The 27,836-nt window shown below is 42.0% G+C and overlaps 1 protein-coding gene across 3 annotated transcripts; it reads right to left on the minus strand.

Moving 5' to 3' along the window:
- Nucleotides 1–9,003: 9,003 nt before the first annotated feature.
- On the minus strand, nucleotides 9,004–26,894 carry LOC128744760 (glycerol kinase). 3 transcript variants are annotated; one of them, XM_053841987.1, is made up of 13 exons: nucleotides 26,010–26,094; nucleotides 25,729–25,890; nucleotides 25,331–25,632; nucleotides 24,909–25,167; nucleotides 24,590–24,807; nucleotides 24,198–24,527; nucleotides 12,555–12,722; nucleotides 12,396–12,487; nucleotides 10,413–10,526; nucleotides 10,173–10,264; nucleotides 9,951–10,047; nucleotides 9,741–9,883; nucleotides 9,004–9,671 (listed from the first exon to the last, which is right to left on the minus strand). In XM_053841987.1, exons 3-13 carry the CDS (start codon nucleotides 25,421–25,423, stop codon nucleotides 9,574–9,576), a joined length of 1,704 nt encoding a protein of 567 aa, XP_053697962.1. In that variant the 5' UTR covers nucleotides 25,424–25,632; nucleotides 25,729–25,890; nucleotides 26,010–26,094; the 3' UTR covers nucleotides 9,004–9,573. The 3 variants fall into 3 exon arrangements, with proteins under 3 accessions (XP_053697962.1, XP_053697961.1, XP_053697963.1); XM_053841986.1 differs by lacking the exons at nucleotides 25,729–25,890; nucleotides 26,010–26,094 and adding an exon at nucleotides 26,795–26,894; XM_053841988.1 differs by lacking the exon at nucleotides 25,729–25,890 and having other exon boundaries at nucleotides 26,010–26,126.
- Between the last annotated feature and the right edge of the window lie 942 nt (nucleotides 26,895–27,836).

Genomic DNA, 27,836 nt, shown 5'->3' on the forward strand with positions numbered 1-27,836 from the left:
TTTCGAACACTTAATTAATTACTTCATTTCAGATGAATATTTTGTTGTTCGAAAAACGTACTATGTTACACATAATATTTACTTTATTTAGTGGCGACGGTCCGTTATCGATCCAATCTCCAATAAGTTCCAATCTCGCAGGATGCTTTGTAGTGCATCTTCCAAGGCAATGTTGAATAGCAGGTTAGAAAGTGCATCCCATTGCTTCAGTCCATCCAACATCACGATAGTGGCTGAGGTCTCATTTGCTATTCCAACGCAAACCAAGTTCTAGCATTATCTGCCGCTGCTGATTTCGTTTGACTGAATCGTACGCCGCCTTAGAGTTCATAAACAGATGATGAGTCTGCAGGTTATTCCCCCGGAACATGTCTAGTAACTGTCGTAGGGTAAACATCTGATCCGTCGTGGAGCGACCCTCACGAAAACCAGCTTGGTATTTCCCGATGAAAGACTCCGCTAACGGTCTCAGTCTACAGAACAGGATACGGAAGAGCACCCTATAGGTACAATTGAGTAATGTAATGCCTCGATATTTTTTATAGAGACTCCGCATGTCGTTGCTGGCGAATCTCTCCTCTACGTCGGTGGGCACGTGCTTCTCGTCCTCGCGTTTTTTTCCCGGTCTGGTCCTTCTCATCTGTGACTCTCTGGCATTTGGTAAAAAAGCAGCTGTTACGCTGTCTTTCTCGCGTCGTGCCTACCAGCTCTCTGGCAGTTGCTTCAACGGAACCATGAAGGTTCCTCCTCAGTCCACCTGTACCTTTCCTTTCTTGTTAGTGTTCTGCGATTCGTTGATCAAGCTTTTCGCTGCCACATCATCTGCCCTCAACAACTGGATGTTGATACGCAGCGTCCTCTCAGTGCGCGCCATGGTCAGAGTCGATATTTTGTCCCCGAAAAGAACGTACATCAATGACTTACAAAAATGGTCGACCATCAATCAAGACATGATCGATCTGACAGCTAGAATCTCCATCTGGATGCCTCTAGGTGAGTTTTCGAATATTCAGAATTTCAACTTAATTGTGTCCGTCAGAAGTTTTTGGAGCGTCTTAGTAGAATACGAAACCTAAAATCAAATAAAAAGAAAACTTTTGCAATTAAATTCTACTATTTATATTTATTCGCAACAGATATGAGCCAGCATGTCGTAGATGAAATGCGTATATGTCGCGAATAAATATAAATAGTAGAATTTAATTGCAAAAGTTTTTTTTTATTTAATTTCAGGTTTCGTATTCTACTAAGACGCTACAAAAAACTTCAGTAAATCAACTTTTCCCTCGTTGCCAGTGTTATTATGGTATTAACTGGGTGAGAAAATATAATAAACTCTTCAATTGCCACATCATCTGCCCTCAACAACTGGATGTTGATACGCAGCGTCCTCTCAGTGCGCGCCATGGTCAGAGTCGATATTTTGTCCCCGAAAAGAACGTACATCAATGACTTACAAAAATGGTCGACCATCAATCAAGACATGATCGATCTGACAGCTAGAATCTCCATCTGGATGCCTCTAGGTGAGTTTTCGAATATTCAGAATTTCAACTTAATTGTGTCCGTCAGAAGTTTTTGGAGCGTCTTAGTAGAATACGAAACCTAAAATCAAATAAAAAGAAAACTTTTGCAAATAAATTCTACTATTTATATTTATTCGCAACAGATATGAGCCAGCATGTCGTAGATGAAATGCGTATATGTCGCGAATAAATATAAATAGTAGAATTTAATTGCAAAAGTTTTTTTTTATTTAATTTCAGGTTTCGTATTCTACTAAGACGCTACAAAAAACTTCAGTAAATCAACTTTTCCCTCGTTGCCAGTGTTATTATGGTATTAACTGGGTGAGAAAATATAATAAACTCTTCAATTGTTGTGTGGCCCTTAAAAGGACCGATTGTTAGAATATCATAACTCCAGCTTGCAATAAACTTGCACTAACGCACTTAACGTAATTCTCTGTTCGGTAAATTGGAATACCGATAACCGCAAACCAGCCACGGCTTGTTGCAACGGACCAACCGGAAAGCCTCAGCAGCTATGTGATACGACGAAGCCGTTCGTGTATGGTCTTGAGTCACGATGAAATACCACTCCAAGAGGCCAGCTGCAAGTGACGTGGGATAAGTCTGGTCGTTTTGTTGTCACGAGCAGCATATTTTCTGCCAATTCCAGAACTTCAGCAGCCAGACATTCCATCATGGTAGCGAAACGAGTGCTGCAGCTCCAACACACGCTCAGCATACTTTCCTTTCCTCAGCAGTCGATTAAAACACGACCGACCGGGAACCGCAGAGTTGCACGAGTCGAGCGTGACTCGTTTGCCCTTGGTGCTTCTTCCTTTGTCGCATCCAGACAATAAGATGCCAATAAAATGTTGGCAGTAGCTCAGCTAGCGTTTGAATAATTCTGTTCGCCGGCTTACCTCGTGCTTTGTACCAGAGCAAGCGACAAGAATCGGCCACACCTATTTTTCATGGTCCTTCATTCTATCATCTACGTTAAATAAAATGGAGCATTTCAATTTCAGTCTGAACAAAAGAGCAAAGTTACCAGTGAGCCGTTCGCCTTTGCTGCCAAAGAACAATTACGCTACGTATTATTACTGTAGCATTGGTGATGGATAAATTTGTGTTGCTAAAGAAAACCGAGTGAAAAGCCCCAAGTTCCAAGTTTCCTAGGTTTCATCAATTACCGAAAACCAGCAGCAGCGAAGCGCGAGAGGTGATCGGTTAAAATTACTTGATAAGAAGCGTACAATTAGAATCAATCGAATTAAATAGAATTAAAATCAGTGAGCGAAAATTCCTCAAATCTTCATGAACATTATGTTTCGTCCTTAAAAGACCATTTTGTCGACGTAATATGTTGGACATTTAAGCCTTCTTTTGCGTCTTCTTGGGCAGCAACAAAACAGCTTGGATGTTCGGAAAAATATTTCTCTGAGCAGTGGTGACACCGGACAGCAATTTGTTCAACTCTTCGTTGTTGCGGATGGCCAGCTGCAAGTGACAATAGTTCTGATCGTTTCGTTGTCGCGAGCAGCATATTTCCTGCCAATTCCAGAGCTTCAGCAGCCAGATATTCCTTTACGGCAGCTATGACTTTGTTATAGTAGAATTAAATGGAACTTTTCATCAAATTTCTCGGTGCATCCTGAATTGTACCAAGACTTGTTCGATAATAATTGGAAATTATTCCAACCAATCACAAAGCGACAATTTCTAGTACGACTGAGTTAGAGTTATTTTCAATTTTTCAATGACGCGCATTGAAAATCAATAGTTTTCTATATTTTCAATATTTTCCAAATCGATTTTCAGATCAATTGGATATCTTGGAAATCTATTGAAAATTGACTGAATTATAAGCCGAAGCGTGAAAACGCATTTCCACTTTGATGACCTCATTCCCAACAACCAATCACGAAGCGAGAATTGTGGTAAAACTAGGTTCATTATTTTCAATTTTTCAATAGTTTAACATCAAGAATCCAAACTTTTCTTCTTTTGGGCCAATTCTTAGAAGATTTTCCAACCGATTTGTGTATGAATATTGAAAATTGATCGGGAAACCACAAAGCTATTAGCGTTCAAAACCTGACCACTTTTCGAGAAAGATTGTTTGGAATTATCCCCTATACTAGCTACCGTCCTGAAAGACGTAGTCTTACGTCAAAAATATTGGAATTTTTCAAACGAACTAAAAGCCCAATGTGCCCATATGTGCCCAATTCGTCAAAGTTTAACAAAATTTCTTATTATTTTTGTTTTTAATATATCTACGTAATGACGAGAGAGAGTATTTATACGGCAACGCTGCAATTTTGTTTATAGCAACCATTAAGGAAACCATGTGTAGTTTGACAGATAACTGCTTTTTAGTTGCACTAGCGGACGTGCAAGTAAAAGACGGTGCGACTAGAGGACGTGCAATTAGCGCACGAGTGCTGTAGATGCATCGAATCACAGTAGGCGCTTGTTATCTGGATTAATTTATTTATTTAAATCCTGGTGTCACCGGTCATACATTTAGTTACAGTAATACCTTCTCGTGCGGCTAGCAGCGTCAGTGGAAACCAACCAAAAACCAACCATGACGGTTATCCCGCTGCAAGGTGGATCGTCATTTCCTCATTAGATACACGCAGAGGTGGGCACAATTCCGCAAATCCGCTAACAGCTAATTAGCTCAGCTAACATTTTGGTTAGCGGTTAGCGTTTTCGCTTATTTTTAAAGCCGTTAGCGTTTTTGTTAGCTTCCGCTAAATTTATGTGCCGCTAAATAAGCCGCTAACTTTTTTTAGCAAGAGGAAAATTGTTATGAAATATGAAATTTTTCTTTTAATTTAACTGTTTAGCTATTATCTATCAATATTATCGCATAGATCTGGATCGAAAGATCCCAAAACCTAATAAACTTTTGTATGCGAGCACGGTTGATGGACTCATGAAATAAATTAATAATTATAAAAGATAGGGTAATGTCGTTATCGTCGGGCCACCACGATTTTTTCAGTTTTAGTAACTCGTGATACCTTTGTACAAGCATTGTAAAACTTATTACTGTGACAGCTAACTTTTCACTATATTGTGAGTTTCAATCGTATATTCAAAACACGCGCACTGAATTCACTGATTGAAACAATACAAAAAAAGTTTTGCAGGTGCAGTTAACTTTTCTTCAAGAAATGATTCATGAAATGCAATTATCGGGATAAATATTGAAAATTTATTAAGTGTGTTGTGCTCTATTCGAAGGCTATTGAAAAACCCCGTCCAGTTAGGTGTTTGGGTAGGGTAAGGGGGTAAATGCTACAAAAGCGCTTATTGTAAAGGTCGGGCCACTTCTGTAGCCATGGTTGGGCCACCATAATTTTAAGCACAGAAGCGCAATTTTCGCTAGAGAACGTCAGTCGCGGGAAATGTGATGAAATAAAGCCTAATTAGTACAATAAAAACCTAGATTGTTGTTGATTTTTCATTGCGGTAGTACACATCGGAAAACGCGATTGTAGTAAAATTTATTTTACTAGATTACCAAAAATTTCGTAAAGATGTTATTAAAAATAGGATATTTATACTTATATGGGCCGTTGCTCACGAAATTCATTCTTTTGATGTCTCTACGTAGAATTTCAATACGTATTTCTTGGATTAAGAGCGCACTATGGGCCAGAAATTAAAATTTCGGGACAAATATATTTGCGGTTAAACGGCGTGTCTCAGCTCAATGTAGTCTCCAGCAACTTTTTGAATGAAAAAATGATGCATCTTTTGAAGGGGTCGTCCAATATTTCCGAGTTACTTTAACAACAATTTAAGTAATAACTTTTTGAGTAAATTTTTTTTTCACCTTTTTGGTTTCAGAATATTAAAGATAAACCAATTTCAAGTATTTTTTCTGAAGATGTCAAACTTCTACCTTTTACCCATTTTTAGCAATAGACCTTTGTTTATAAACGACCCCTCAAATCACATTTCTTCTTGAAACATGTTTATTTCAACAGACAGCTCAATGTGATGTTCTAGACAACATTTTGCACATAAAAGAGGAATATTTTTGCTAGAGACCGTTTTGCTTTTTCTGCATTAATTAATAAGATATAACTGTTTTTAGGCTAAAAACCGTTTGATAAAAAATGTGTATTTTTTCAAGGGTGGTGTCTTCGGAGAAGTAAAATAATAAAATATAGCGTATCTTCCTGCACTATTAGGGTGACCATGAATTCACCTATTAGGGTGACACAAATTTTTTGTTTTCATAAATAATTTAAAAAAAAGGTGTTTTCTCCAAAAGTTGCAGAAAACACTAAAATAAGCAACTTTGCTGAATAAAGTAACTATATATTTCTTACCGGTTACGAAATATAATGATGTGTTAAAAAAGAGCATTTAAAATCAATTACACTCAATAACTTTGCACACGATTATTTTATTGCTTTAAAATGTTCTACAAAGTTATTTAGTATGTTGAAATATATATTTTCTGTGAAGACTGTTTGATGCTAGGACGCATATTTATTAAGTTATAAAATGTATGAAAAAGAAATCCGCGCTATTCCCAGGTATTCCCAGGTATTCTCTGAAATACACATTTGGTCAGATAGCATTAATAATTCCCTACAAACTGGTATGCAAACTAATTGCAGATACTTGCAGATGGCTAAGATATTCGGATTTTTCATCAGACGGTTTTTAACCTAAAATTAGTTATATCTTATTAATTAATGCATATAAAGCAAAACAGTCCTCAACAAAAATATTCCTCTTTTATGTGCAAAATATTTTCTAGAACATCACATTGAGCTGTCTGTTGAAATAAACATGTTACAACATGCTGAGACATGCTGTTTAACCGCAAATATTTTTGTCCCGAAATTTTAATTTCTGGCCCATAGTGGAGCGGTGGCCCAACCTGTACAACGTGGCCCGAGAATGACAACATTTTTTGTCTTCACGTCAATGCCTATAACTTTATTATTTTTTAAGCAATCAGTTCAAAATTTTCCAGAGGTATAGCTTATTCTTAGACCTTTCCAACGATCTATTTAGATTTTAAAAATTCTTTTTAAAACGGAAGTTATGGGCGAATGTCAAAAAGGCGGCCCAACCACGACGACATTCCCCTATATTCTTAGAAAACCTCAAGAGAAACTTTCCGATTTATTTACTTCATTTACAACGCATACATTATTTTAAAAATTCATAAGTATTGAAGCATCATTTCAAAAATATTATGAAAATGAAACCATTTGATTTTTTTAATGTGGTTTTAACCAGTGTCTCATTCACAAGAAAATGTAACCAAGTTTACACAAAAATCCAGCAAAATTAGTGGAAAACAGTTTTTTACAAAATTTTCCGTGCAAGCGAAAAACTCGATTGCAAACTCAAATTTCCAAAATATTTTTTTGTTTCTTATTCTTGTTATACAAACTGACCAATATGTGCTTGTAAGGGATTAAAATTTCACGATAGTGTTATTTTTTATTTCTGAGTGATGACCAAAAAGGTCGAATTCCTAAGATATTCATAGACAGCAGTCCCCTAAATTAGGCGGTGAGTGGTCCTACATGCCCACTGCATTTTCTTAGTTTCCTGTTAGTCAATTTATTTGGTTTTTGGTAGTTAACAAGCTCATAACGGGCTCTAATAATATACCCAGAATCAGTTTTGTTGGTCGATAGATAGCTGATGGGCGAACAGCATCACGCATCGCCTTATTCGGAGAATTCCTGTGCCACTGACAATTCATATCTCAGGAACCAAATGTGTGGTAGAGCAAACATTTTTAAATGAAAATGTAAGTAAATTTTTTTGGCAATCCAGAAAAAATGTTGTTTGGAAAAATCTTTTAAAAAAAGTTTAAAAAGTTGTCAAAGCAGACTCGGAAACTCCGCTGATCGTCAGCCACTGAAAGATCTTCTTCGGGAACTTGGTGTGGGAGATGTATTTGACGTCATCACATACTTGCTTGGCGGAGGACGTAAAGTACTCGATAATCTGCCAACATCCGTGCTATCCAACGTCAAGTAAGTCTCGTCATCCATTATGACCACGATAGCGCACGTCACCAGAAAGGTCCTTTTCACTAGCATCTTCAGCTGCTCCCTCTAGCCTCTAGGCGATTGCTTACTGGTCAGACACGGCCGGCCATGACTGATGCTTCCACATGAAAATGTCCGTTTTAGCCAGGTACTTGTTCACCGCTTGGCCGGTTGCTCCGACCACCAGGCCTCGGTGTTCCTCTTTAGCTCTTGTCTTTAGAGTCGCGCAGCTCCATCAGGCGAACGAAAACAGACTTCCGTTCGGAACTCTCGCCTTTCTCCAGAAGAGTGAGGATGTTGTAAATGAAAATGATTGGCTATATTCGGTGGACACGAAATGTCTTACAATGTCCAACATCTTCATTCCGGGGTGGAGCTGGCAGTACGAACTAAGCAGCGAGCGTTCTTGCTTGACTGTTTTGCCTAGGTACATGGAATGTGAGGGCTCTACTTGGATCGGCACCATCATACGATGGTGTCCCGGGTGGCGAAGTCATCCAAGGAAACCCAGACGACTCAGCGATGGGCGGTCAGGCTGTGGCAGAAAACCAAAGACAACTAATCTGGTGAACGCCAGGAAGCTGTTGAGTCTGGTCAACCGTCGGTCGAAACTTTCGATTCGCGATGTGGCAAAGTGGCAAATATTGTCATCTGGTTTGTCCAAAAACCGATTAAACGTGCCAGCATCTACGTCTTCAAGGTCTGGCATCGGCACCGAACTGGAAAGACAAACGAAATACGGTGGGCAATACCCGCACTTGGAAGCAGCGGACGAAACCGCGTGGCATCGTGATAGACGACGAATAGGAATAATAGAAATAGAATAGAAATTGATGTTGTACAGCGAACAGCGATCCGAATGCGGCAATCAACGAGCTGTAAACTTCCTCAACTCTGAAGACAAAATTCTCTGTCGTATCCTGCATCGTAGGCGTTGTTGGCCAATATCAGTTTTATCTATTTTCCAACGAAAACAATCGGAAATTTTTTTTTCCGTATACCTAGATTGACAATTTTATCAACATCATCATCATCATCATTACTATGCGCTTTACAATCTATTTTAAGTACTAATAGAAGATTACAAAATATCGGAGGTAGACACATATGCTTCACCAGACACGCGTCTATCTCTATCAAACGATTAACGGTATAGGAAAAGTATCGTGCCAACTTTTGTTATGTGTAAATCGGAAATGGTCGTTGGAAGCAGTGTTGTATCAGTATACTTTCGTTGACGAGTACCCGTCAGCACCTTTTCAAGAATGATCTTTCCCAATGGGTTAAACGTTCGGTTTATTCATCTAGTATGGTTTTCTACCAAAATGAATTTGCAAGTTATGGCAATTACTTACCTACTATCAAAGGTGACATACAGAACGAAGGAGATTAAAAGAGCTCCATCGAGAATTATTTCGGATGAGATCACAGTTCGATGGAGTTTTCGAGTAACACCTGATAGTATAATCTGCTAACAACACACTTTAAGTAAAATATAATTTAAAGAAGTCTCAAATTCGTCGTTGCCTTATACGTATTTAAAATAAATTGCTGAAAACTGACAAATACAGCGCATACCTACTGAAACCGCATTAAACATAAACTGGAAGAGTTAGCAATACTTGGCCTTTGTCAACTTTTAAGCACTAACTACTACAGCGGCACTATCTTTTACAACCACAACGAAAACTTAAAATTTGGTTATAACAAAAACTCTATTCGGATAAACCTTCTTCGATTGTTACTCGTAGCTTAATTTTATGAATTAGAATGTTCTTAACATTGAATGTAGTAGCGATACTGAAAAAAATATTGTTTTGTACGTAGTATCCTGTCCGAAATGTTCACAGTTATTCTAGTAAAATTAAGCACCTTGTGCCGAATGCTGGCAGGTATAAAGATGGTCCAGCTAATTCATGTCAGTGTACGATCACTTCTAGGAGTAGGTAGTAAACTAATGAAAGAAGCTAACAGCAGCCACATGCTTGAGCAGCAGCAAAGCAGCACGCCGGGGCTCATCAGCTTGTTTGGCGTGTTTGAGAGAACACCAGCATCAGGAAGGAAGACACCAGGAAGAGACTCGCCGGAATGGACGCAAGCAGCGCGTAGCGTTCGTCTGAAACAATATTACCGGATTATTATAAAACTTTTGTGGTGAAATAGGACAATTTTGCGGGACACGCACCAGTCATGTCTTTACTCTTTTTGCATACAACCCAGCCCAAGCTTCGCTGGACGGCCATTTTCCACTTGGTGTAACGTACGTTTCGCTCCGTCTCGGTGGTAGTCGGCAGGAATGTCTCATGAGTTATGTGTAATTGTTGATCCCTACAAACAAGCAAGGTGAAAGTTGGTCAAGCTTTTCCGATTTTCCGAGGATTACGATAGCACTTACCAGTTGTCCGGTTCCATGTCGTAGAGATCAATACCTCTCGCTTGCGCTGCAGCCATCGCCGTACCAAGTGCAGCAGGATCGGGGACTTCCGTTTTTACTGTGGCGATGTAAGGTAATCAATGCAACAAAAGGTGTACTTTTAATAAACGAACTATCTTTAGAAACTTGTCTAAGCTTCGAACAGGGTTGAAGTTTAGATCTCTAGAAGGGTTTTACACTTACACACTGGAATTCCGCTCAAATCGGCCTGCAGTTGCATCAGCAGTTTGTTGTTGGTCATGATACCGTCCGCATGAAGCTTGGTTAGATTTATGCTAATGATGTTCGCAAGGTGGGAGAAAAAAAAAACGACGATTACTTTTATCAGTGTTGTTTCATAGATACTACTCGTTCACTAATCGAGTCAAGAAGAACAGGTTGTTTGCGCGATTTGGCGAACGCCCCGTTGTTGTGCGAACTCACCCGCAGTCTTTTTTCATCGCTTCGATAATATCACGTGTCTGAAAGCAGACGGCCTCCAGGGCAGCCCGTATGATATGGTGCTTGGTGGTGAAGCTGGTCAGGCCGCAGATGATGCTTGAAATAACACGACAAATTTCATTATCGTTGATCGGTTCGGATAGGAAAGAAGGTGTACGTGTGTGTCGAGTAGTAGTAATGAGTAAGGGCTCACTTTGTGCTGCTGCCGGGAGGCTGAGGGAAAGGGCGGTTAAGCGGTGATCGTGTGCATATTGATGCGCAATTTGATTTGCGGGTGGGATGCCGTGTGTCTCGGGGTGGAATGTGTCTACCTTCGTTTTTTTTTCTCACAGATAAATAGATTGATTTGCTTTGCGTTTTGATCAGATTCAGAGAAAGTTTGACGAAAAAACATAGTTTGCAGTTACTCAAGACGCAAATTGCTTTAGAATTACAGCTGTCAGAGTGACCGAACATATGAAGCAAATTTATACAAGACGTGATCTACTTATCTGTGTATGCGACCATGCACTTGACATTATGAGTAACGAAAGGGTTGTAGCGCGCTATTGATAAAGCGACCCACATGGGAAGGAACTAGACGCAACACGAATTTTTATTAACATGCAAAAACTTCTTTGAGTTCAAGGAAGATGACAAAAAATTTAATATGTGCTAAAATATTAACTAACTCTCTTAAAAGAGCTAAAAACTAGAGCTCAAAACTTGAGAAGATATAAAATTACTCCGGTGTACGAGCATTTTTGCATGTAAAAGCCATTAATTTCACGGTGCTTTCAGCTAAGTACAATGCAAGAAAGTCATACTCACGTGAACTTTATGATGCTTCAGAACTGCCACTAAGCTCAAAGAAGTATTCCACTTTGCACGTTGCAACTCACGGTGAACTGCTTTAGGAGCGAATAACCCAGCGAATGAGCGCCAGCTTAAAAGGATTCAATCCGGCACGGGCCGTAATATGACCTCTCCACTGGCTCGGTTCAATGTTTTCGTGTTTTTTGAGATTAAAAGATTTGGCAGTTTGTGGCAATTGATTCAATTAATCATCGCCGCCGTTCGCGGAACTTTGAAATTCATTTCTGACCGATTCCGTCCAGGCAGACGTCACAACTAGACTGCTGTTTGCTGGAATCGTTCGAAAAGGACACTTCGACCTGGCTATCAGTTTTATTCGTTGTTTGTTTTTTAATTCATTTAATGGCTCATGAAATGCAAACCTTTTTTACTGTTTACGAATCACACAGCAATGCACCATTGGTGGTGAGATGTTTGTTGCTAACAAACGACGCCTCTGGGGGACTAAAGCTCTTGTTTCAGCTGTTACAAAGTTCAACTCGAACGGTTAAATCCGTGAATGATGTATAGGTACACAGATAAGTATTGCACACCGAAGTAAATTAGAGTTGTCTATATGTGACATCTGAACGCTTCAAACCAAATTTAGGATTTTTATTAAAATATGAATTCAATAAACATTGCAAATACACCCTCTGGAGCACAACACAGGACCTATTTTCTTCGGATAAGCCCCATTACCGTACACGCCGACGAGCAATATAAGTGTAATTTAGACTGTAGCCAGTCGATAGCAGTTTTACACAGCACAGGAATAATTCGCTGCTTATCAAGCTATAAAAATAATAGCACAGGAATAATTTGCTGGGATGCCGTCAAACGAGATGGAATCTTCACAGCGATGTAAGATTTACGATTAAGGCGTCTTTTATTGTCACACGGTAAAATGTGATACGCCAGTCGGTGTTGTTTTTTTTATCAATATTTGAACAACAATTCCCTAGACTACTCAAAAATCCCCTAAGAGGTTTTCTCATTTCTACTGACTGACCATACGTGAAAAAAAATCACGAAACTGACATTATTCCATCTCGAGACCACTTCATAATGATAATGATTAAACAAAACCATCGAGTGTTCCTGGCGCTACCAAACTCAAAGCCCACTTACCCTCTGGCATCCTTTCTCCAGTACGGTGCGTAAAGGCCAGTGAATGCAGGTACGAAGTAAACATCTCCGGTAGAGAAGACACTTCCGGCTATCTACAAATAAACAAGTTTAACAGTTTTAAACAACAAGTCACAGTTCGGCCGGACCGGCCCCATTTACCTCCTCCGAATCGTTTGGAATGTCTGTCAGCAACCCGAGGTTATCCCTGAGCCATTTCATCGCAAAACCTGCGACCGCTACCGATCCTTCCAGGGCGTACACCACCGGTCTGTTTGGTCCCATCTTGTAGGCTACGGTTGTTACCAGTCCGTGAGTGGAATGAACGCACTGTTAAGGGTGAAAAAAATTTCATTGGAATTATATTTTGAGAATAATGACGTACAGTTCATACATAAGTTATTAGAACAACTTTCAGATGCATTATAAAACAAAGAATTGTCCACAGACAATTCTCTTACCGAGGCGGGAGGCAAGCAAGTCATCATTTTCCGGTTTGAATCGAATGTAATAAAACTACTCATTAATCAAAACCCTCCTTAAGTTTGGGCGTTTTGTTCGCTTTTTAAACGTTTAAAATTCTTAATTTCCATATTTAAATTTATCCACGACAGCTTTGTACAAATCTTCTTTTTCTGCGTTCTTCCTAGGGCATAAACGTCTTTAAGACTTAGCCTCTTATTTTGACAAACCTCGCAGCCGGTAATTAGAGTGCAGGACAATGACGGGGGCTAGTGGAACTATACCTTACTGACGCTAGAGGCTTGTTAGACCAGCATCGTACGTCGAAGCTAACGCGGCGGCAGAGTACAAATATACAAATATTCTTGCTAAATTTACTTTACTTTCTCGGTAGCAATGCGATTGTCGATTCAGTACCTAAATATCGCTTTTACTGGTCACCCTTGCAACATAGTTGCTACTTGGCCAGCCAGCAATGTTGAAACGCAAAGTGGATAACCTGTCACCTTGCTTCAAACCGTCTAACGTGACAAACGACTCCGAATCGCAGCTCGCTATTTTGATACTTTACCTCAAATCATCACTATTACGGATGACACGTATCAATCTAATCGGTTTCATTGAAAAACCCATTCACAAGTTCAATCCACCAAAGCTCATTTCGTACAACAAAATCGTACATCGCCTTGTAGTCCATAAACAGATCTGCAAGTTGAACTCCCGGAATTTATCGAGGATCTGTTTCAAGATGACCATTCGGTTCATTGGGAAGCGCCCCTCTCGAAATCCGTACTGTTACTCGCCAGCAAAGGTTTCACGGCCTCAGTATATGAAATTGGATGCGGGAGAATATTTGGTTTGAAGATTTGAGATTGAGAGATTGGCCACGGCAACTCAGTAGCTCGCGAGAACTTGTCATCATTAAACCAGCGATACAAGTTTTACGTATCAATCTGAACCACTGTGACACGGCACAACAACTGCTGTTGCAGTCAACTATAGAAACGGAGTGCGACGTTGCAATTATTGCAGAACCGTATCATGTTCCTCCTGACAACGGTAACTGGATTGCAGACAGAGCAAGGATGGCTGCAATTTATATTACGGGTAGATATCCTATCCAGGAAGTGGTCACGAGCACAAACAACGGGTTCGTTATCGCCAAGATCAACGGTATATTCGTGTGTAGTTGCTATGCACCCCCAAGGTGGACAATGGAGCAGTTTCACCTGATGTTGGACGAACTTACCGAACAGCTCACCAATCGGAGACCAGTTGTGATTGGAGGAGATTTTAATGCTTGGGCAGTGGATTGGGGAACCAGATGCACCAATGCAAGAGGCTACAGTCTACTACAAGCTCTTGCAAAACTGGATGTCAACCTAATGAACGAAGGCACCACCAGCACCTTCCGCAAAGATGGGCGAGAATCTATTATCGTCGTCACCTTTTGCAGCCCGTCGTTGGTGGCAAACACAAACTGGAGAGTTTGCGAGAGTTACACTCACAGTGACTATCAGGCGATCCGGTACTACATTGGCCAGCGAAACACTGTGCCACCACAGAGGCATAGAGTCCACGAGCGCAAGTGGAAAACGAAGCAATTCGACAGCGCTCTTTTTGTCGAAGCTTTGCGAGCAGAGAGTGGCCCTTCAGTCCGGGACGTAGGTGAGCTGATGGAAAGGCTAGTCAGAGCATGTGACACAACCATGCCAAGAAAATTGGAACCCAGGAACAAACGACGACCAGCGTACTGGTGGAATGAGGCAGCTAGATGTCTCAGCGCCAGAAGACGCGCACAGCGAGCAAGATCTGAGACGAAAAGAGAGAAACGTAGAGAAGTCTACAGAGTGGCTAGTGCTACACTGAAACAGGAGATCAAGCGGTGCAAATCTAACTGTTTCAAGGAGCTGTGCCACGACGCCGATGCCAACCCATGGGGTGACGCATACCGCATCACCATGAGAAAGTTGAAAGGCCCCTCGATGCCCGCTCAAACATGTCCAAACAAGCTGAAGATGATCATCGAGAGACTCTTTCCGCAGCATGCCCCAACGACATGGCCCCCAACTCCGTATCGTGAGCAAGAGGATAGCAACGCCGCAGAAAGAATAATCACCAATGAGGAACTGGTGATAGTTGCAAAGGGATTGAAGACGAGAAAAGCACCCGGAATGGATGGAAACCCCAACATTGTTTTGAAAACGGCGATCTTGGCGTTTCCGGACATGTTTAGGTCGGTCATGCAGAAATGCCTGGACGAAAGCCACTTCCCAGGCAGATGGAAGGCGCAGAAGCTGGTGCTGCTACCTAAACCAGGTAAACCATCGGGCGATCCTGCTTCGTATAAGCCTATATGCCTGCTGGATACTCTAGGAAAACTCCTGGAAAGGGTAATTCTCAACAGATTGACGAGATACACGGAGAGCGAGCACGGATTGTCCAACAAGCAATTTGGTTTCCGGAAAGGAAAGTCGACGGTCCCCGACTACTTGTGCAGAATTCTGAGGAGCTACTTTCAGAATCGAGTGCTAGTGTACGACACGTCAGTTGGACGAAAGTCCATCAGGATCACGGCGGGCATCCCTCAAGGTTCCATCCTCGGTCCAACGCTTTGGAATGGAATGTACAAGGACGTGTTGACATTAAAGCTACCTAAAGGTGTCGAGATTGTCGGCTTTGCAGACGACGTAGTACTAACGGTCACAGGTGAATCGTTGGAAGAGGTGGAAATGCTGACCACGTTGATTACGCTTGTGAGAAGGCGGCAAAGGCCACTAATGCACTTGCTAGGATAATGTCGAACAACTCAGAACCAAGGAGTAGTAGAAGACGCTTGCTGGCCAGTGTATCCATGTCGATACTTAGGTACGGTGGTCCAGCTTGGATTGCAGCATTAAAGACTAAAGGGAATCGAGCGAAGTTAAACGGTACGTTCAGACTCATGGCAATGCAGGTCGCAAGTCGCGTACAGGACTATCTCGTTGGAGGCAGTATGCGTTATTGGCGGGATGATTCCCATCGACGTAATCCTGGAGGAGGACAGCGAGTGCTACAGGCGGAAGGAAACCAGAGGCATAAAGAAACTGGTGCGAGTGCAGTCAATGGTCAAGTGGCAGTCACAGTGGGACACGGCCGTGAACGGTAGATGGACCCACAGACTAATACCGAATCTCGACGTGGGTAAAATGAAAGCATGGAGAAGTGAACTTTTACCTGACGCAGTTTCTGTCTGGTCACGGCTGCTTTAGACAGTACCTATATCGATTCGGACATGCAAGGTCACCTCTCTGTCCGGAGTGCAGAAACGTGGATGAAATGCCAGAACATGTAGTGTTCGATTGTCCAAGATTCGAGGCAGCGCCAAGAGAGATGCCCACTCTTTACGCGGAGAATATCGTCACCGAAATGTGTCGAGAGGAGGCCACTTGGAATGCCGTTAGCGTAGCAGTGACGCAAATTCTGTCGGAGCTGCAACGTGAATGGAGAAACGAGCAGCGATCCGGCATCGGCGAGATGGACACAGTGCAAGCAGCTGAGGAAGTCGATTCGCGTATCGGTGTCGGGAGATATTCCTTCGTCGGGGAAATCTCTGACGGAGAAGAATAAATCCATCGTCGGGGATTATTGGAGCAGCTACAAACGCGCGCCATAGGAAGAAATCCTGCGAGAGTGGCCGTGAAGGGACGGAAGTTAAGATGGTCGCCATCCCTACATCGGTACACGTCTTGACAGGTGAAAGGAAAAAGGAAAGTGGACGGTGAAGGAGCATGAGTAGCATTACGGATGGCAGAACCCTGAGAGGGTGGCTGAGAAGGAGTGGACATTATGACGGTCGCCATCTCGGGATCGGTTCACGTGACAGGTGCACGGAGCAGTGTACAGACATAGCCTCCCCCCGAAGTAATACTTAACGGTAGTTCCGGGGGGGTTAAGGTCAGATGACCGTGAGGTTTTTAGTGGGTTAGAGTCCCACACTGTGCCACATCATCATTAGTGTGCATGGCATAGAGCGTTTCTTCACGCAAAAAAAAACACGTTTCACGTAATCAGTGAGTGTCGTTGGTTTAATGATGCGAGTTTTTGAGTAACATGGCCAGTCTCTCAATTCAGAACTCTAGTATGTCCCGATAATCGCTACCAGTACAGAGACTATAGATTACAAAGGCGACTTGGCACTCAAAAACCGCTAAATTTTGAATAAAAATGAGTAAATGAGTTTTGAGTAAAAATTAGGCGGTTTTTAAGTGCCGAGGCGCCTCTGTAATCTATAGTCTTTGTAGCTACTAGGCATGGCCATAACTCGCAACAAAATGTTGCCAACGATCCACAATCACTGATTCAACTAACACAACCATCACCATCAGATGCTCTCGCAACAAGGCAATAAGCCTGTGCTCATAGCAATTTTCATCATCTGTTAAAAGGGAACCAGAATGTCAGCTAAACTGATTGCGACTATGCCTTTTTATTGTATTTGATCTCTGACGCTAATGAATCGCCACTGCCACTGAGCCAGTGGGATTTTTTGCTACTTTGACCCAAATGGGTCGCGACGAGTGTTCAACAGGTCAAGATCGATGAGTCTGCAGCGTTGTTCATAGCAGGGTAGTTGAAAGGGGTCGTTCCAGGGCCATCTCCGAAGTGTGAAACGTATGAATCGGCGCTGCACTGGTTCGATTCGGTCAACTCCACTTTGGTAGTAAGGACTCCACACAGGAGCGCAGTACTCAAGGTTGGACCGGGCAAGAGCGCAGTAAAGAGCTTTGAGGCAGTAGATTTCTTTGAAGTTTTTGGCGATCCGCATGATAAACCCCAGATTCCTTGTCGACTATAAATGCGATGTGCTGTTTGAAGTCAAGCTTGGAATCAAGCAGTATTCCCCAGTCCTTGACACAGTTTTCGCGGCGTAAAGGCACATCTGATAGCATGTAGTTGAAAACGAGAGGGTTCCATTTTCTTGAGAATGTAATTATTTCGCATTTGTCGGAATTTAGCAGCAATAGTCAATAGCTGCTCTTGCAGGGACGCGGCGTCGGACGGACGATCGACTTTAGCATACAGCTTCAGATCGTCGGCAAAAGATAGTCACGGGCATAGACGAGGAAAACCAAAGATCCGAGATGGCTACCTTGTGGAGTTCCACAGTTAGCAGTGAAAGGTCTGGAGGTAAACCCGTCGATGCTAACTTCTAGGTGGCGATCAGAGAGGTAAGAATTAAACCATCGTAGCAACGAGCCTCCGATTCCGAGTTTGTCCAATTTGGCGATGGCGATTCGATGGTTCATTTTGTCGAAAGCAGCGGAAAGGTCCGTGTAAATAACGTCCGTCTGCGACCGGTCGTCAAAACCTTTTATCACGTCGAACGTAAGAGTTAGAAGATTAGTTGTCGTGGACCGCTTGGGCATAAAGCCGTGCTCATCGGAGCAGCCAAGGTGTTGATACACTGTTTCAGCAGAAGAGATGGAATACCATCCGGTCCAGAAGAACGAGAGGATTTTAGGTTCGCGGCGGCTGATATGGCCATCGCGTCGTCAATGGAAACGTGAGTTAAACAATTGCTAAGTACGGGGACGCACTGGACGGCTGCGGAAATTTCTTCTCTTGTTAACCTTTCGTCAGCAAATACACTGGAGAATTTCCACGCGAATAGTTGGGAAATCTGTTCTAAGTTGCTGGCAGTTTCACTACCCAGGAACATTACCGAAGGAAGCCCATTGTCCTTCCGTTGTTCGTTTACGTGCTTCCAAAAGGATTTTGGATTCCTTTTCAGTCTGCGTTCGATGTTGCTCTGGTAGTTCCGGAAACAGGAGCGGCTCAATCGTTTGTAACACGTGTTGATCGACAGGTAGTGGTTACGGAGTGGCAACGTTCTATATTTTGAAAATTTCTTGAGAGCGGTCTTCCTCTCTGATTTCAGACGACGATTTCTGCTAATCCGCTCAATGTGATCGATCAGTGAGAGATTGCGAACCAAGTTCATTCTGAATCCATCACGTTACGTTGCGGAGCAGAACCGAATAGAACACGAACGACGTAAAAAAATTACAAACACCTGGAAAATCCTAAGTGGTCTCGATCAAAGTTGGCGAAAGTGGTAAAAATGCCAAAATCAATAGTGGCTATAAGGAGGAGAAGGTTTGGAAAGACGGGAAAGAACTTTTATGAAACCCGGAACCTTGGACTGAAAGTTGAGAGGAAAGCTATTAAGGTGCGTTAAGTCTAATCCTGCCATCTCCATCCGGGTTATGGCTAGAATGTACGATGCCAACTATCAAACCATGCGGAATAACCTCGCTCGAGTAGGGTACAGGTCTTACAGTGCCAGTAAACATTCGAATCGGCACTTCAAGCAGAATTTGATAGCCAAGAAGCGTGCTAGGCGTTTGTACGAGCAATTTTTCAACGGTCATATTTTAATGGACGACGAAATCTACGTGAAAATGGATTTCAAGCAAGTTCCCGGTCAAAAATTTTACATGGCAACTGGGCCTGGCGAAGTGCAAGGCAAGTTTAAGTTGGTATTTGTTGATAAATCCGCAAAGAAGGCCATGATCTGGCAAGGAATATTTAGCTGTGGACTGAAGACCCAGCAATGACATCAAATTTATACATGGAAGAAGTCCATGCTTAAAGAAACGGATTTTGCCATTCATTCGTAAACATAAGGGTAACGTTATATTCTGGGCTGATTTAGCTAGCTGTCACTACTCTAAAGTCGTGCTTGAGTGGTATGCGGCTAATGATGTCGATGTCGTGCCTAAAGAGATGAATCCTCCAAATTGTCCGGAGCTTCAACCCATTGAAAATTTTTTAGTAATGGTCAAATAACGACTTCGGCGAAACCGGGCTACAGTCAACAATGCTAAAGAAATGCATCCAAAGTGCAAGATACATGCTGACTCAGTCAAGATTTGATCAGAACCCGAACAATGCAGTAATGTATCACTGTGAAACTTAGAGTAGAATAAAAATACAGTAATCCAGTCATTGATGGGCTTGCTGTAACACTTCAGTCTTGAGTTAGAGATTTTTCTATGCGTCCAAATTTAGTTTTAGCTAGGCTTTATTTTCTTTGACCCATTTTCTTTCAAGACTGGTTTGTATGCTGCAACTCCGTACAAATTTTACTTTGCTGTCATTTTGATCAGTTTTAGTGGGGGATCGCCTCGGCAGAGGCAGGAAAGACAGCTCTCAGTTTTCGGTCGAACTGTTCGTCACCGTCCCGTAACACAGGGGTTGAGTAGCAAAGTTGTCCGAAAGCACCCATTTATCACCAAGATAAATAGAGCTAAATGGCTTAAGTTTGCTAAGAAGGATGCTGATGAGCCCCTAGAGTTCTGGAAAGAGGTGCTCTGGACTTCCAGCTGCTTTATTGAGAGCGGCGGATTCGTGTGCGGTGCAGACCTGGTGAGGAACTTCAGGACCGCCACATCCAAGGCACGGTGAAGCGTGAAGAAGGAAACGTGATAGTCTGGGGGTGTTTTTCGTGGGGTGGAGATATAAACCTCGTAAAAATTGACGGGATATTAACGACAGATTCGGGAAAATCTGAAGGTTTCGTTGTTTTAAGGTGAAATTAGTCATCATCGATTTTGCCAATTTCAAAAGCAGTTTTTTTGTTTGAAACAAAAATTCTGTTCAAGAAAATATATTCACTGTGTTCAGACTGGCAAGAAGAAGGCAGTATTTACTTTTTTGCAACCGGAACCCAGCTTTTGGGTCCAAAACTCCTTCCGAAATTGGGCTCTCCGACGAAAAGTTAATGACTGCTAATTTCCCGTTAATTGACAAATTGATTCTAAGTAAAAATGTCAAAAAATCTCCTGGTGATAGCGTTTCTTACGTGTCTCGCATTCTCTCATTACTCTGGCATCACAGAACAGAGGTGGAAGCCCGAACAATTCGGTGATCAAAATTGGTAACAGAGTCTTTTTTGTTTTTACTTTTCTTTGGGAATGTTTTCACACAGAAGCGAATAACAGCAATATAAGCAGAACGCTCGCTGCCAATCGCATAGCAGCTTTTACATGCTTTCGTGTGCATTCGTATGCGTTCGTGTGTTTTCGTGGAAAAAAGTGATTCGCTACCGCCAGGTTCGCTAGTATCTGTAGAAAGTAGCATGTACGTGTTTGGATTTCTACTTCCACTTCTGTTCTGTGCTGGCATGTCACAGTTGAAGCACACATGCGGACTCTGGTTTGGTTTCTCTCGTCAGTCACTCGCTGACACCCTGCTCAAACCACTGATCCTGAGAGGTTGCTGTAGTTATACCTAAATACCAAATACTGCAACCGTGCTGTACTGCCCATAAATGCATCTGACTTTTCACCACTTTTGAGATAAACCTGGGAATCATTTTTAAATTAACTGTTCTTCACTGTTCAACTGTATTTCAAACAAAAAAGTTATGTTTGTTCCCAAGATGTTGAAAAAAATATCAAACTATGTCAGTCCTATATTACAAATAAACGCATAACAGTCACAGTAGTAAAGATATATCAATAAGCATCTGTTTTTTTTGGAAATGCCTGGACCGATTCTTGCAACAACTATCAAACGGAAGATATGACCTAGAAGAACACTATTGAGGAGAATTTGGATCGGATGTACGATTCCGAAGATACAGTGGAAACAAGTTCCGGAATATATGGGACTTGAACATAGAAGCACCTTGAATGACAACAAACCCATCATGTGACACCTATAAATACACGGATTTGCAAGTCTAGACTATTGGTAGTCGTATAAAGTGTTCAAGACGTCATTGGCCACATCTAAACATGTCCGTGAATGTTCTATAACTATAAACTCAAGATAACAAATTACAATAAAAAGGAGAAAAGGCCAGGAAGAGATTTGATTCAAAAAGGACATTTTGAACAATTGAATTGAACGAGCACGTGAATTATCAAAACAACAACGACACGTGGTCTTGAAAATACTGCCGAGTCACTGACAACGCAAGGCATGCTGTGACTGTTATGCGTTTATTCTTGCTTATTCAAGCCCAAATAAACGCATATCAGTAACTTCAGCAGTTCTTCTAAGTTTTGAAACAAATTTTAGGTCAATTGTGAACAAATTGCTTAGTAAAAGTATTCTGTTAAGTACATTCAAGTGATTTTATAACGATTTGTTTCAAAAATCGATTCAATATTAAAGAAAAATTGTCGTGGCTTCAACAGCGTTTTTCGTAGTTGCACGTTTTTGCAGATGGGACTATCTTCCGTTCATGGATAGTGTAGTACTGATCGCATTGTGAATGTGACTTCAATGCTTATTCAGGTGCTTCCTAACTCGTCCTCAGCACCTTCCGATCGAAGACGGCAATAGCGCGTCTGTCCTCCTGTCTGAGCAATGTTTACTGGTCTAATAAGAGTTGGCAGCTTCGGATGGCGATGGCGACGTATGCGTTTTGCAAAGTGAAAAGTAGGCCCCCATTTCCTATTTGAAAGCGACGCTGGATCCTCTTACTAGTGTTGTTGTCCGCGGTCACTGGCGATCCCAAATATACGAACTCATCTACCACTTTTGGTTCATCACCGTCAACGGTTTTTTTTCCATGCGTTTACTCACTTGATCTATTTTAATATCCGCCCAGGTGTTTGTTGTAAAACTTGCACTGCATTGCTTTTGGCTATAATAGCTATTGAGTGAGCGATATGCTTATAAAATTTGATGCGTGCTTGTTAGTATTGGAGTTTACTCTTCCTTCAAACCTGGAGCTACTTTATCCACTGGTTCCTCGCTGCCAGTACTATCCCATAATATAGCCGTCACTGCCGAAGACTCATTGGTTCTTCTGACCAGTACACTTAACTATAGAAGGGACTTTTGCACTGTCGCATAATCCATGAGTGATACTGAAAAGCATGTAGGATAAGCCATAACCTTGTCAATCCTTATCGCGTTCCGAAGGAACTCGAACGCCCCCCCAGCGCACGAAACACCGTCACTTAATCCAATGTAGGTCTGATCAATTGGGTCAGTTTGTTCGCAAAACCGTGTGGTTTCTATTGACTGTTTCGTATGCTGCTTTGAAGTCAATAAATTTGCGATGAGAGGGAACGTTGTATTCCGCGTAGTTTTGTAAGATCTGTCGAATGGTAAAAATTTGGCCCATAGTGGTGCCAGCTCGTATGAACCCTACCTGATAATACCCTACCAAATCCTGTGGTATCGATGACAGCCGGCGTAGTAGGATCTGGCAGAGTACCTTGTAGACGATGTTTACTAGCGTTATGCTGCGATAGTTGCGTCAGTCGAGAGGATCATCCTTTTTCTAGATGGGACAAACAACTCCCTCCATTCATTCCTCCGGTAGCTTCTCCTTCTCCCAACTGTTAGAAATAACCTAGTGTAGAGCCGTTGCCAGCATTTCTCGACCATGTTTATAAAGCTTTGCTGATACGCGCTCGTTTGATGATTTCTTAAGCTTAAGCTCTCTTGCCAGAAAATTCGCAATAAATCAATAAGTTCCCAACAAAAAATGCACCTTTCCATCAACGATGTATACAAGTTTGAAAGAATACACTTTTAAAGATTTGTTTACGAAAATATTATTCACATTCCACTAGAAAATCACTAACTTTAAACCAAGTGCACTGAACTGGGGCACCACATGGTTTTTTGACCCTTACTAGGATTGCGTTGCCTATGCTTGTGACAAGGCTGGCGTCTCGGATTTAGCGAGACGCCTCGGTGAACAAAGCATCATTCACGAATTATCTGGAGCATTTTGAATAGTTTTCTACGCTGCGCTTATCGCCTAACTCGTGCGTAAAGAACTTAACTGATTTTTTCTATTAGGCAAGTAGGAAACATACACTGATGAATTGAAGAATCAATTCTATTAATAGGGACATTCCCTGACGAAATTATCAAATGATAGTTTTGGACTTTCCCCTGCAGTTAAAGATTTGGGATTTAGCTACTGCCTCTGCTTCCAATTTGCTTATCAATTGTGTTTGTATGTCATCATCACGAGCTGATTGTGTAAAAACATACGAAATGGAGTGCCTTGAACTGGTCGCAGTTAAACGTAGTAAACTTGAATGCTTTACAACAGCACTTGATGGTGAATGGCCATGTAAGATGCGCAATCATCGGCCTGACTTTTAGCCGGTCTGTTAATGTAACAGCCGTTTTAATTTCGTCACGGTTTCGTAGAAGGGGAAATCACCTCGGTGATCACCGTTGTCAGGCGGCTTCCGTATAATATTAAGAAAGTTCGATGCTTCGTACAAATAAATTTGAATGTCAGAACTTGAGTCTGCTCCACTTGTTTTGTTTACATGTTTAGATGGGTTGAAATGGAAGGAAATAACGGAACAAACTTACCCTGTCGCCGGTATTGTACAGCAGAAAGCATCCCTTTCGGTAGGTGTTTTTCGCCTGTCCCTCCCGGAAGCACTGCTGACCAACCAAGCTGGCCTGCTGATTGCCTAGTATCGCACTGATCGGAACACCGTCCAATGCGCTTCCAACATTCTCTATCCTTCCGTAGATCTCCGACGAGCTGCGAATCTCCGGTAGCATATCCACATGTAGCGAAAATGTTTTAATCAACAGCGGATCCCAGTGTAGTGTTTCGATGTTCATTAGCAGCGTGCGGGAAGCGTTCGTGACGTCGGTTACAAATGCTCCCCCTTCGATGCCACCCGTAAGATTCTGTACGTAAGGCGGAATAACTGTCATTCTAAGCAAGTTATTTCAATGAGATTTTAGTTTACCCATATAAGCCACGTGTCGATTGTTCCGGCATAGCAACGCTTCTCTCGGCACGCCCGCCGAACGGCGTAGATATTTTCCTTCAGCCATTTCAGTTTCAGTGCGGAAAAGTACGGTGAAACGGGCAATCCCGATATCAACCGAAAGTGATTGTGATTTTGGTCCGGTAGGCGTGCTAGCACCTTATCGACCGTGGAATTTGTCCTGATATCATCCCAGACTGTTGACGGAGAAACAAATGCACAAATAAATCATTTCGCTCATTTGCCGAATCCCACGCGCAATGTCTTATCGACAACGGGCGAAATAAAAACTAATTACCGATTGCGTTGTACAGTGGCTCGCCCGTTTTCTTGTCCCACACGACCGTAGTTTCCCGTTGATTGGTAATACCGATCGATGCGATGTCCGTTGCTTTGTAGCCGACCTGTTCCAGCTTGTGGCACGCTTCGACGGCGCAATGCCGGACGGCCTCCAGTATCTCAACCGGACTCTGCTCGGCCCAACCTTCGTGTGGTGCTATCTGAGTGATGCTCACCTGGTGGGAGCAAATTTCAACGAAGTCGGGCAGCCTGAAAAACTACACAAGGGAAGGTACAGTGATGGGAGTTTGTGTTAGTGTTTGTACATCTTATTGGCTTTTATTTATCAATCCAAATTATATTCAATAAATTCTTTGTTCTGCAGGTTTTACAAGAAAATGCAGGAAATTCCAACTGTACCTAACAGGTAATTCTACTTACCGCAAACCGGGTGATGCTGGTCCCCTCATCGATAACACCGATCACCTTGTTTGAAGGTTTTTGGGCCACCTTGCTTTTTAGTGCTGTAGCCATAATGGTTACTTTATTTGGAATTATAAAATTCTGAAGATAGCAGTACGATGAATTTAGTAAAGCTTCGTGTATCACTCAGATAAAGTGGCTTTCTTCTGGTTGACAGGCGACAAGATTTCGCACGCCACGTTCCCTTCTATATTTATATGCGTTGCATAATGTTCGACTTTGAGGTAGTCCGATACTGTGGTGTGCGTCGCTAGCTTTACCTGCAACGAAATACGATCAACTACGTTACTTTACCGTACACAAAATAAAGATTGGTACTATTCAAGCAAGTGATTTAAACCTAGCTAAATATTTACACTATCATCGACGAGACGAACACTTCGGGGGCAGGTTCGGTACTGACGATAATGATGATGATGGCAAAGGAATTCAAGCCGCTGGTTTTCGCTATAGATTAACTGGCTTTTGTTTGCTTGCAATCGCGATGGCGAACCACGAAGTTGATTCGGTGCCGCTAGCTGATAATGGACAGCAAATAGCAAGATAAGAAGAACACAGCCGATAAAGCCATATTTGACATATTGTATTGATTACTCAAAATAGAAACTGTCCACTGATTAATGCACTATCTACATACCTACACTTCCAAGTTCTGGGTCGACTATTGTCGCACTGTGACGTTCTTGAAACTAAATGGCTCAATTTAGGGCAAACATTTCAACTTCTTTCTAACTAAACTACGTAGCAAAACACCTTCACAAACTTGACCACGCGCTTTTTGCTTGCATCATTTTGCAAATTCCGGTTTTGTATGGTAAACAATGCCTGCACGACCACTGCATGCAGGTTTGACAGAACCTACCAACACCAGTATGGCACATGCGCGTCGAGCGCCTCGATGCCACCGCCACGCCGCCGGTACGCTCTTGTCGAAATTCGAATACGAAAGGCACAAGGCCAATGGGAAAGATATTAACGGTAGACGAGCCCCTTGAGCGGACCAATCGCGTGCTTCCGCCGTACGCGAGCGATCAGTGACGCCCGTGACGCCTTTATTGCGCCATCAGGGGGAGCGTCGCTAGGCAAACTGCGCGGATCGTTTGAGCGGTTTGACGTCAATACAGACTAATCGCTTTGAAATGATTGATTTTCGGCTCTGTGTTGTTTCTTAAAATTTTAAACTCGGGACCAAGCCTTCGAAGCAAAGCATCAACGAATCTGTTGACGGATCTCAGTCACCACACATTTGATTGAACGATAAGATAACTAAGTAGAAATCGATACGAAGTAAGCCCGTTTGAAAAATTGCGGTCAAAGTCCATGTTTCGATTCGATTGGAAACAAAAGTACAATCTAATGTGTACTTTGAGCAGGCGACAAGGTTACTTGGAAATTTTATAGCATAAGAGCTCGGATACATACCATCTACTGTTAAAACGACACTTTAAATAAAAGAACATGCGCCACTTGTCCGCACACGACCGTTCCGAAGCAAAAGTTGCTACATACTGAGCCGAGCTGCTCGGAGCAATTTTGCGGAGTCCATAATCTAATGAAGGCGCGTCATGGCTTATCTTCGATTTTCACTAAAACGTGCAACGTGTTGCTTTCTGTACGACATTGTAGGAGTGAGTTTTCTCATGTAGGTAATAATAGAGGCACTTGCGTTTGTTTCAATTTAAATATTGAACATTTGTAATCAAGAATGTGTGTATAAATTCTAGATTTGGTTTAAAGAGACACACAGATACTTATTAACACGAATGTTTGCAGTTAGTATTATGACTTGTTCACTTATTATTGAGTAAGCATATGTCATACATTTTATTTGCAAACACTTCAAACAAAAGATAAGGCACAGTAGAACCTATGTGATAAAATCTGATAAGGAGTTTGACCTTTTTGTTTGACAGACTTTGCAGCTGTTAGTATCATAGAAAAAAATGTAAGAGACTAATGTTATGATCCTCTTGATTCCGGTCTCTTTCAGTCGTCAGTCGATTGGATTGACAGCATTAAATCAGTACGGTAGCCTGAGCTTGAGTCCAGCTGAGAAGTTTCAGAAGCGACAAAATACGTATTATTGAAAGAAAAACTACTCTGCGGGGCCAAACTGTATTGCTGTTCGAAATTTCACTGGTGTAAGGAATTTTACAATTTTGTTAGATAAATTGGAGAAAAATGATACTATTGTTTTTTATTCGTTGGTATCTGTTTGGAACTAGAGACTTCAATGGACGCAGTCCGCAAACTGGAGATGAACTGTGTCCCTAGAATACATTTTTTGTTGTATGAAGTGGGCAAGTTTGCGCTAATTGGGTTTCTCTTGCGACTTCGTGCAAATCATACGAAAACACTCGAGAAACAAGCTCACCGCGTTTTCGTGCAAGTAAACAAAGAATGGCAAACAAAACAGCGTTCCGAACTTCATTTAGATCTCACAATCGCTCTTGAGTTCAGAAGA

This window comes from Sabethes cyaneus, chromosome 3 (assembly GCF_943734655.1).
Source record: "Sabethes cyaneus chromosome 3, idSabCyanKW18_F2, whole genome shotgun sequence".
Lineage (NCBI taxonomy): Eukaryota > Metazoa > Arthropoda > Insecta > Diptera > Culicidae > Sabethes > Sabethes cyaneus.

What these genes read in the sequence shown, in the direction of transcription:
- LOC128744760 (XM_053841986.1), bottom strand. Translation starts at nt 25,423, where the DNA reads ATGGCTACAGCACTAAAAAGCAAGGTGGCCCAAAAACCTTCAAACAAG. An exon ending in TGTACAATACCGGCGACAGG is followed by an intron (nt 12,723 to 24,197) that starts GTAAGTTTGTTC and finishes CACCCTTAACAG; the next exon opens with TGCGTTCATTCCACTCACGG. An exon ending in TTTGAGCGGAATTCCAGTGT is followed by an intron (nt 10,048 to 10,172) that starts GTAAGTGTAAAA and finishes ACATCGCCACAG; the next exon opens with TAAAAACGGAAGTCCCCGAT.